At 41.3% G+C, this 12,657-nt stretch overlaps 1 protein-coding gene across 1 annotated transcript in view; it reads right to left on the bottom strand.

Annotated features, from left to right (window-relative positions):
* Positions 1-12,657, bottom strand: part of LOC138322352 (uncharacterized) — a 143,045-nt gene that overhangs the window by 32,917 nt on the left and 97,471 nt on the right. Inside the window, exons 11-13 of the mRNA XM_069266392.1 lie at positions 5,704-6,632; positions 5,362-5,397; positions 1,977-2,114 (exon numbers count right to left, since the gene is read on the bottom strand). Coding sequence (XP_069122493.1) covers positions 1,977-2,114; positions 5,362-5,397; positions 5,704-6,632 — 1,103 coding nt within the window. The remainder of the gene's footprint in view (positions 1-1,976; positions 2,115-5,361; positions 5,398-5,703; positions 6,633-12,657) is intronic.

The following is a 12,657-nucleotide window of genomic DNA, read 5'->3' as shown; positions in this document are numbered from 1 at the left end:
GATATGGTTGGTTACAGAGTTAGCAACAGAAGCATCACTAAGATAGATACGGTTGGTTACACTGCTAGCAACAGAAGCATCACCAACATAGATACGGTTGGTTACACTGCTAGCAACAGAAGCATCACAAAGATAAATATGGTTGGTTACACAGCTAGCAACAGAAGCATCACTAAGATAGATACAGCTGGTTACACTGCTAGCAACAGAAGCATCACTAAAACAGAGATATACGGTTGGTTACAATGCTAGCAACAGAAGCATCACTAAGATAGATACAGCTGGTTACACTGCTAGCAACAGAAGCATCACTAAAACAGACTTATGGTTGGTTACACAGTTAGCAACAGAAGCATCACTAAGATAGATACAGCTGGTTACACTGCTAGCAACAGAAGCATCACTAAAACAGAGATACGGTTGGTTACAATGCTAGCAACAGAAGCATCACTAAGATAGATACAGCTGGTTACACTGCTAGCAACAGAAGCATCACTAAAACAGAGATATGGTTGGTTACACAGTTAGCAACAGAAGCATCACTAAGATAGATACGGCTGGTTACACTGCTAGCAACAGAAGCATCACTAAAACAGAGATACGGTTGGTTACAATGCTAGGAACAGAAGCATCACTAAGATAGATATGGTTGGTTACACAGCTACCAACAGAAGCATCACTAAGATAGATACGGTTGGTTACAATGCAAGCAACAGAAACATCACTAAAACAGAGTTATGGTTGGTTACACAGCTAGCAACAGAAGCATCACTAAGATAGATACGGTTGGTTACAATGCTAGAACAGAAGCATCACTAAGACAGAGATACGGTTGGTTACACAGCTAGCAACAGAAGCATCAATAAGATAGATATGGTTGGTTACACAGCTAGCAACAGAAGCATCACTAAAACAGAGATAAGCTTGGTTACACAGTTAGCAACAGAAGCATCACTAAGATAAATACGGTTGGTTACACTGCTAGCAACAGAAGCATCACCAAGATAGATACGGTTGGTTACACTGCTAGCAACAGAAGCATCGCTAAGATAGATACGGTTGGTTACAGTGCTAGCAACAGATTAACATCACTAAGATAGACATGGTTGGTTACACTGCTAGCAACAGAAGCATCACTAAGATAGACACGGTTGGTTACACAGCTAGCAACAGAAGCATCACAAAGATAGATATGGTTGTTACACTGCTAGCAACAGATTAGCATCACTAAGATAGATATGGTTGGTTACACTGCTAGCAACAGAAGCATCACTAAGATAGACTTGGTTGGTTACACTGCTAGCAACAGAAGCATCACAAAGATAGATATGGTTGTTACACTGCTAGCAACAGAAGCATCACTAAGACAGATATGGTTGTTACACTGCTAGCAACAGAAGCATTACTAAGATAGATATGGTTGGTTATACAGCTAGCAACAGAAGCATCACAAAGATAGATACGGTTGGTTACACTGCTAGCAACAGAAGCATCACTAAGATAGATATGGTTGGTTACACTGCTAGCAACAGAAGCATCACAAAGATAGATACGGTTGGTTACACTGCTAGCAACAGAAGCATCACTAACATAGACATGGTTGGTTACACAGCTAGCAACAGAAGCATCACTAAGATAGACATGGTTGGTTACACAGCTAGCAACAGAAGCATCACTAAGATAGATACGGTTGGTTACACTGCTAGCAACAGATTAGCATCACTAAGATAGATATGGTTGGTTACACTGCTAGCAACAGAAGCATCACTAAGATAGACATGGTTGGTTACACAGTTAGCAACAGAAGCATCACTAAGATAGATACGGCTGGTTACACTGCTAGCAACAGAAACATCACTAAGATAGACGTGGTTGGTTACACAGTTAGCAACAGAAGCATCACCAAGATAGATACGGTTGGTTACACTGCTAGCAACAGATTAGCATCACTAAGATAGATATGGTTGGTTGATTACCTGTGACTGCTAATGTAACTATTGGCTCTCTGTACAAACACCTGTTGCATATCTAGGAAGTATGAACTATCACTGGGATGACTGGTACCAGATAGATACGTGGACTGGGCGTCCTTAGTACTTCCTTGCTCTATCAGGCTGCAATGTTTAAATACAATCATCTTACCTTGGTTCTCATGTTCTTCACAGTTGAGATTTAGTATTTTTAGATAAATGGCCAGTTTAATTATTTAAGCTGAATTCGCTATTATGAAAACATCATACAATATTAATTACAATTTCTTTTTTTGTCACCAATGACACATCACGATATCAACGACAAGCCATTTTGACATCTGAAAATCAGTAATTACTGTTTCCTAGTACTACAATATACAGTTATTTCTACATAGCAGAATATCATTGGAAAATGATGAAACATTTAATGTTGAATTCATGAAGTATTTTTTACATTTTGCTAAGTCATGGCTCCGTACTAAATATTTATAATGTTTCAATAATTTTCCAAAAATACCTAGAATTAATATCATTATAACTCAACATATTATCTTTGTACACTATATCATTATAACTTAATATAATATCTTTGTACTATACATCATTATAACTTTACATATTATCTTTGTACCATATATCATTATAACTTAATATATTATCTTTGTACTATATATCATTAAAACTCAATATATTATCTTTGTACTATATATCATTATAACTCAATATATTATCTTTGTACTATATATCATTAAAACTCAATATATTATCTTTGTACTATATATCATTAAAACTCAATATATTATCTTTGTACTATATATCATTAAAACTCAATATATTATCTTTGTACTATATATCATTAAAACTCAATATATTATCTTTGTACTATATATCATTAAAACTCAATATATTATCTTTGTACTATATATCATTCAAACTCAATATATTATCTTTGTACTATATATCATTATAACTCAATATATTATCTTTGTACTATATCATTAAAACTCAATATATTATCTTTGTACTATATATCATTAAAACTTAATACATTATCTTTGTACTATATATCATTAAAACTTAATAATTATATTTGTACTATATATCATAAACTAATATATTATCTTTGTATCTATATCATTAAAACTTAATATATTATATTTGTACTATATATCATTAAAACTTAATATATATTATCTTTGTACTCTATATCATTAAAACTTAATATATTATCTTTGTACTATATATCATTAAAACTCAATATATTATCTTTGTACTCTATATCATTAAAACTTAATATATTATCTTTGTACTCTATATCATTATAACTCAATATATTATCTTTGTACTCTATATAATTAAAACTCAATATATTATCTTTGTACTCTATATCATTAAAACTCAATATATTATCTTTGTACTATATATCATTAAAACTCAATATATTATCTTTGTACTATATATATCATTAAAACTCAATATATTATCTTTGTACTATATATCATTATAACTCAATATATTATCTTTGTACTATATGTCATTAAAACTCAATATATTATCTTTGTACTATATATCATTAAAACTCAATATATTATCTTTGTACTATATATCATTATAACTCAATATATTATCTTTGTACTATATATCATTAAAACTCAATATATTATCTTTGTACTATATATCATTAAAACTCAATATATTATCTTTGTACTATATATCATTAAAACTCAATATATTATCTTTGTACTATATATCATTAAAGCTCAATATATTATCTTTGTACTATATATCATTATAACTCAATATATTATCTTTGTACTATATATCATTTAAACTCAATATATTATCTTTGTACTCTATATAATTAAAACTCAATATATTATCTTTGTACTCTATATCATTCAAACTCAATATATTATCTTTGTACTATATATCATTCAAACTCAATATATTATCTTTGTACTATATATCATTATAACTCAATATATTATCTTTGTACTATATCATTAAAACTCAATATATTATCTTTGTACTATATATCATTAAAACTTAATACATTATCTTTGTACTATATATCATTAAAACTTAATATATTATCTTTGTACTATATATCATTATAACTTAATATATTATCTTTGTACTCTATATCATTAAAACTTAATATATTAAATTTGTACTATATATCATTAAAACTCAATATGTTATCTTTGTACTCTATATCATTAAAACTTAATATATTATCTTTGTACTCTATATCATTATAACTCAATATATTATCTTTGTGTTATATATCATTAAAACTCAATATATTATCTTTGTACTCTATATCATTAAAACTCAATATATTATCTTTGTACTCTATATTATCAAAACTCAATATATTATCTTTGTACTCTATATCATTAAAACTCAATATATTATCTTTGTTCTATATATCATTAAAACTCAATATATTATCTTTGTACTCTATATCATTAAAACTTAATATATTATCTTTGTACTCTATATCATTAAAACTCAATATATTATCTTTGTGTTATATATCATTAAAACTCAATATATTATCTTTGTACTCTATATCATTAAAACTCAATATATTATCTTTGTACTCTATATTATCAAAACTCAATATATTATCTTTGTACTCTATATCATTAAAACTCAATATATTATCTTTGTTCTATATATCATTAAAACTCAATATATTATCTTTGTACTCTATATCATTATAACTCAATATATTATCTTTGTACTATGTATACGAAAATGTATCATTGTTTTTAGATATATGATGGACGACGATGGACAAAAGGCAAATATAATTGGTCACTTGAGAATTCATCTCAGGTGATCTAAATATTAGACACATAACTAATATGAATGAAGAGCAACTCAAAACAAACCAAAATCCACAGTATTCTATACATGGACTGTCTTTCTAATTATCAAACATAAAATCACTTAAAATCACAAAAACAAAATATTGGAATAAAAAATCAATTAGAGTTATAGGAATTATACATGGCATTTGCACTCATACAAAAAATTAATGTCATTCTCAACAATACACGAACCTGGTATTTCACTGACTACTTGGTCACGTTTAATAGTAGATCTTTTTGTGAATATCTTTTTAAACACAAAACTAATTTTCTCAAACTAAATGTCAATTACAGGTTGAGAATTTTTTTTCAGAAATAAAACACTTTAGAAAACATTCTTTATTTCTTTCCTTATCAAAAATATATTTCAAAAGTACAATCTTGGTGAATAGTAATTATATAATCCTAGATACATTCGAAAAATAAAGATAATTAATGCAGTGATAACTATCTACGACATCGCATCAATATCACAACACGAGAAACCCAACTTCAAATACAACCCTCACCTTTTCTGCAGCTTTTTCAGTCTATTTTTCTTATTGCTAAAATATGTTTGGTCAAAATGAAAACATACAACTGATAGAAAATATTATTTGTTCTGTTTTTGTGATATTTGTTTTCTGTTATTCTGTTTTTCATATATCTTTGCACAGAAGTGATCTAACTAATTGGTAGTGATACTGATAAAATATCCTACAAGGACATGCTAGAATGTTTGCTGATACTGTATATAAAAGGGATGCAAAAGGAAATTAAAACAAAGCATTCAATGAAACATAAGACATATCAAAAGTATTGTAGATAATTTCACTGACATTTATTTACAAAGATAATGTTTTGCTACCTACCGTTTAGTCAGTGTGTCTACATCAGGTGAGTCATATTTGAGTCTTCCCAGATCCTGAGAGTTCCTTGGACTAGAGAGAGATACCCAGGGACTAGAGCTTTGACTACCCTCTAGGTACTGTTGACTTGGAAGTTCCGGTTTGGGTAGTGTATTTGGTACTCTCTTCCTGTCGGGGTATGTGACTGGCCTATCTGTGACCCGGTGACCACTAGTAGATACTGCACTTTTAGTTGGCAATCTATGAGACTCGGTACGAGCAAATGACACAGAATATTTTGCAGATTTAACATCTGCGTGAGTTTCACAGTGACTCTTACTGGACGATCTTGATTCTGTGTTATTACTGACTTGACTTTTATTGGAGGGAGGTCGCACTGAATTTAAATCATTAACTATTGCTCGTACAGTACCAGCACTACTGAGGTTTGAATTCCTTTTCGACACATGTCTGTCAATAGCTACAGCACTGGGGCTGAGTTCTGGAGGTACTTTACTGGTCTGAGTATTTGGTGTGTGGTTGGTATAGAGACTAGGATCAATGGTTATTTTCACCCCACGATGACGGAAGTCTCCTCGTCGATTATTGTTCATTATAGTACGTGACCGCTCCATCTTCAACCCAGGAGGTATCATTGGAATGTCATTATTACTCTCTACAAACGTTCCAGATCTTGCAAAAACTTTCTTCATTTGTTGTTGTGGGTCTGCATTGTCATTGGAAGCATTGCTGTTTCCCTGAATTGACACATAACTCATTGTCACTGGGAACATCTTACCAATATTTTGTTGTTTGTCCCCTTTTTGTGGAGGTGGCCTATTTTGGAAAGCTTCTTTGACCTGCACTGGATTACTTTGCATCCGTGTTCGATGGACAGTTTCTTTTTTTGAAAGTTCTTGTGGAATAATCTTCTGAGGAGAACTAACTTCTCGCTACAATGAAAAAAGTAAATAAGGTATAAATGTAATTTTATGTGTACTTGTATGTACTTAAAAGTGTTTCTAGTATTGAAAAAAACCTCAGCAAAAACAAGATGCCCAGATGACATGTATTGTTAACCTGGTAAGCTAAAGTAAGAAAGTTTTAAGCACATAGTAAGACTTTATTTCCTCTGTCTACACTGTCTAACAGTGTTAGGCCTTACTAGCCCAGGGGCATACACCCACACTGCTTTACTAGTCCAGGGACATACACCCACACTGCCTTACTAGCCCAGGGACATACACCCACACTGCTTACTAGTCCAGGGACATACATCCACACTGCCTTACTAGCCCAGGGACATACACCCACACAGCCTTACTAGCCCAGGGACAGACACCAACACTGCCTTACTAGCACAGGGACATACATCCACACTGCCTTACTAGCCCAGGGACATACACCAATACTGCCTTACTAGTCCAGGGACATACACCCACACTGCCTTACTAGTCCAGGGACATTCACCCACACTGCCTTACTAGTCCAGGGATATACACCCACACTGCCTGACTAGTCCAGGGACATACACCCATACTGCCTTACTAGCCCAGGGATATACACCCACACTGCCTTACTAGCCAAGGGGCATACACCCACACTGCCTTACTAGCCAGGGACATACACCCACACTGCCTTACTAGTCCAGGGACATACACCCACACTGCCTTACTAGTCCAGGGACATACACCCACACTGCCTTACTAGCCAGGGACATACACCCACACTGCCTTACTAGTCCAGGGACATACACCCACACTGCCTTACTAGTCCAGGGACATACACCCACACTGCCTTACTAGTCCAGGGACATACACCCACACTGCCTTACTAGTCCAGGGACATACACCCACACTGCCTTACTAGTCCAGGGACATACACCCACACTGCCTTACTAGTCCAGGGACATACACCCACACTGCCTGACTAGTCCGGGGACATACACCCACACTGCCTGACTAGTCCAGGGACATACACCCACACTGCCTTACTAGTCCAGGGACATACACCCACACTGCCTTACTAGTCCAGGGACATACACCCACACTGCCTTACTAGTCCAGGGACATACACCCACACTGCCTTACTAGTCCAGGGACATACACCCACACTGCCTTACTAGTCCAGGGACATACACCCACACTGCCTTACTAGTCCAGGGACATACACCCACACTGCCTTACTAGTCCAGGGACATTCACCCACACTGCCTTACTAGTCCAGGGACATACACCCATACTGCCTTACTAGTCCAGGGACATACACACCACACTGCCTTACTAGTCCAGGGACATACACCCACACTGCCTTACTAGTCCAGGGACATACACCCACACTGCCTTACTAGTCCAGGGACATACACCCACACTGCCTTACTAGTCCAGGGACATACACCCACACTGCCTTACTAGTCCAGGGACATACACCCACACTGCCTTACTAGTCCAGGGACATACACCCACACTGCCTGACTAGTCCAGGGACATACACCCACACTGCCTTACTAGTCCAGGGACATACACCCACACTGCCTTACTAGTCCAGGGACATACACCCACACTGCCTGACTAGTCCAGGGACATACACCCACACTGCCTGACTAGTCCAGGGACATACACCCACACTGCCTTACTAGCCCAGGGACATACACCCACACTGCCTTACTAGCCCAGGGACATACACCCACACTGCCTTACTAGCCCAGGGACATACACCCACACTGCCTTACTAGTCCAGGGACATACACCCACACTGCCTTACTAGCCCAGGGACATACACCCACACTGCCTTACTAGTCCAGGGACATACACCCACACTGCCTTACTAGCACAGGGACATACATCCACACTGCCTTACTAGCCCAGGGACATACACCCACACTGCCTTACTAGCCCAGGGACATACACCAACACTGCCTTACTAGCCCAGGGACATACACCCACACTGCCTTACTAGCCCAGGGACATACACCCACACTGCCTTACTAGTCCAGGGACATACACCCACACTGCCTTACTAGTCCAGGGACATACACCCACACTGCCTTACTAGTCCAGGGACATACACCCACACTGCCTTACTAGTCCAGGGACATACACCCACACTGCCTTACTAGTCCAGGGATATACACCCACACTGCCTGACTAGTCCAGGGACATACACCCATACTGCCTTACTAGCCCAGGGACATACACCCACACTGCCTTACTAGCCCAGGGACATACACCCACACTGCCTTACTAGCCCAGGGACATACACCCACACTGCCTTACTAGTCCAGGGACATACACCCACACTGCCTTACTAGTCCAGGGACATACACCCACACTGCCTTACTAGTCCAGGGACATACACCCACACTGCCTTACTAGTCCAGGGACATACACCCACACTGCCTTACTAGTCCCAGGGACATACACCCACACTGCCTTACTAGCCAGGGACATACACCCACACTGCCTGACTAGTCCAGGGACATACACCCACACTGCCTGACTAGTCCAGGGACATACACCCACACTGCCTTACTAGTCCAGGGACATACACCCACACTGCCTTACTAGTCCAGGGACATACACCCACACTGCCTGACTAGTCCAGGGACATACACCCACACTGCCTTACTAGTCCAGGGACATACACCCACACTGCCTTACTAGTCCAGGGACATACACCCACACTGCCTTACTAGTCCAGGGACATACACCCACACTGCCTTACTAGTCCAGGGACATACACCCACACTGCCTTACTAGTCCAGGGACATACACCCCACACTGCCTTACTAGTCCAGGGACATACACCCACACTGCCTTACTAGTCCAGGGATATACACCCACACTGCCTTACTAGTCCAGGGACATACACCCACACTGCCTTACTAGTCCAGGGACATACACCCACACTGCCTTACTAGTCCAGGGACATACACCCACACTGCCTTACTAGTCCAGGGACATACACCCACACTGCCTTACTAGTCCAGGGACATACACCCACACTGCCTGACTAGTCCAGGGACATACACCCACACTGCCTTACTAGTCCAGGGACATACACCCACACTGCCTTACTAGTCCAGGGACATACACCCACACTGCCTTACTAGTCCAGGGACATACACCCACACTGCCTTACTAGTCCAGGGACATACACCCACACTGCCTTACTAGTCCAGGGATATACACCCACACTGCCTTACTAGTCCAGGGACATACACCCACACTGCCTTACTAGCCCAGGGACATACACCCACACTGCCTTACTAGCCCAGGGACATACACCCACACTGCCTTACTAGTCCCAGGGACATACACCCACACTGCTTTACTAGCCCAGGGACATACACCCACACTGCCTGACTAGTCCAGGATATACACCCACACTGCCTTACTAGCCCAGGGACATACACCCACACTGCCTTACTAGCCCAGGGATATACACCCACACTGCCTTACTAGCCCAGGGACATACACCCACACTGCCTTACTAGCCCAGGGACATACACCCACACTGCCTGACTAGCCCAGGGATATACACCCACACTGCCTTACTAGCCCAGGGACATACACCCACACTGCCTTACTAGTCCAGGGACATACACCCACACTGCCTGACTAGTCCAGGGACATACACCCACACTGCCTTACTAGCCCAGGGACATACACCCACACTGCCTGACTAGCCCAGGGATATACACCCACACTGCCTTACTAGCCCAGGGACATACACCCACACTGCCTTACTAGCCCAGGGACATACACCCACACTGCTTTACTAGCCCAGGGACATACACCCACACTGCCTTACTAGCCCAGGGACATACACCCACACTGCCTTACTAGCCCAGGGACATACACCCACACTGCCTTACTAGTCCAGGGACATACACCCACACTGCCTTACTAGTCCAGGGACATACACCCACACTGCCTTACTAGCCCAGGGATATACACCCACACTGCCTTACTAGCCCAGGGACATACACCCACACTGCCTTACTAGTCCAGGGATATACACCCACACTGCCTTACTAGTCCAGGGACATACACCCACACACTGCCTTACTAGCCCAGGGACATACACCCACACTGCCTTACTAGCCCAGGGACATACACCCACACTGCCTTACTAGCCCAGGGACATACACCCACACTGCCTTACTAGTCCAGGGACATACACCCACACTGCCTTACTAGCCCAGGGACATACACCCACACTGCTTACTAGTCCAGGGACATACACCCACACTGCCTTACTAGCCCAGGGACATACACCCACACTGCCTTACTAGTCCAGGGACATACACCCACACTGCCTTACTAGTCCAGGGACATACACCCACACTGCCTTACTAGTCCAGGGATATACACCCACACTGCCTTACTAGCCCAGGGACATACACCCACACTGCCTTACTAGTATGTCCAGGGACATACACCCACACTGCCTTACTAGCCCAGGGACATACACCCACACTGCCTGACTAGTCCAGGGATATACACCCACACTGCCTGACTAGTCCAGGGACATACACCCATACTGCCTTACTAGTCCAGGGACATACACCCACACTGCCTTACTAGTCCAGGGACATACACCCACACTGCCTTACTAGTCCAGGGACATACACCCACACTGCCTTACTAGTCCAGGGACATACACCCACACTGCCTTACTAGTCCAGGGACATACACCCACACTGCCTTACTAGCCCAGGGACATACACCCACACTGCCTTACTAGCCCAGGGACATACACCCACACTGCCTTACTAGCCCAGGGACATACACCCACACTGCTTTACTAGTCCAGGGACATACACCCACACTGCTTACTAGCCAGGGACATACACCCACACTGCTTTACTAGTCCAGGGACATACACCCACACTGCTTTACTAGTCCCAGGGACATACACCCACACTGCTTTACTAGCCCAGGGACATACACCCACACTGCTTTACTAGTCCAGGGACAACACCCACACTGCTTTACTAGCCCAGGGACATACACCCACACTGCTTTACTAGTCCAGGGACATACACCCACACTGCCTTACTAGTCCAGGGACATACACCCACACTGCTTTACTAGCCCAGGGACATACACCCACACTGCCTTACTAGTCCAGGGACATACACCCACACTGCCTTACTAGTCCAGGGACATACACCCACACTGCCTTACTAGCCCAGGGACATACACCCACACTGCTTTACTAGCCCAGGGACATACACCCACACTGCCTTACTAGTCCAGGGACATACACCCACACTGCCTTACTAGCCCAGGGACATACACCCACACTGCCTTACTAGCCCAGGGATATACACCCACACTGCCTTACTAGCCCAGGGACATACACCCACACTGCTTTACTAGCCCAGGGACATACACCCACACTGCCTTACTAGCCCAGGGACATACACCCACACTGCCTTACTAGCCCATACACCCACACTGGGACATACACCCACACTGCCTTACTAGCCAGGGATATACACCCACACTGCCTTACTAGTCCAGGGACATACACCCACACTGCCTTACTAGCAGGGACATACACCCACACTGCCTTACTAGCCCAGGGATATACACCCACACTGCCTGACTAGTCCAGGGACATACACCCACACTGCCTGACTAGTCCAGGGACATACACCCACACTGCCTGACTAGTCCAGGGACATACACCCACACTGCCTTACTAGCCCAGGGACATACACCCACACTGCCTGACTAGTCCAGGGACATACACCCACACTGCCTTACTAGTCCAGGGACATACATCCACACTGCCTTACTAGCCCAGGGACATACACCCACACTGAATTACTAGCCCAGGGATATACACCCACACTGCCTGACTAGTCCAGGGACATACACCCACACTGCCTGACTAGTCCAGGGACATACACCCACACTGCCTTACTAGCCCAGGGACATACACCCACACTGCCTTACTAGCCCAGGG

This window comes from Argopecten irradians, chromosome 4, assembly GCF_041381155.1.
Source record: "Argopecten irradians isolate NY chromosome 4, Ai_NY, whole genome shotgun sequence".
Lineage (NCBI taxonomy): Eukaryota > Metazoa > Mollusca > Bivalvia > Pectinida > Pectinidae > Argopecten > Argopecten irradians.
Note: the sequence above shows the minus strand (reverse complement) of the source record. Positions and strands in the feature narration are given on the sequence as shown.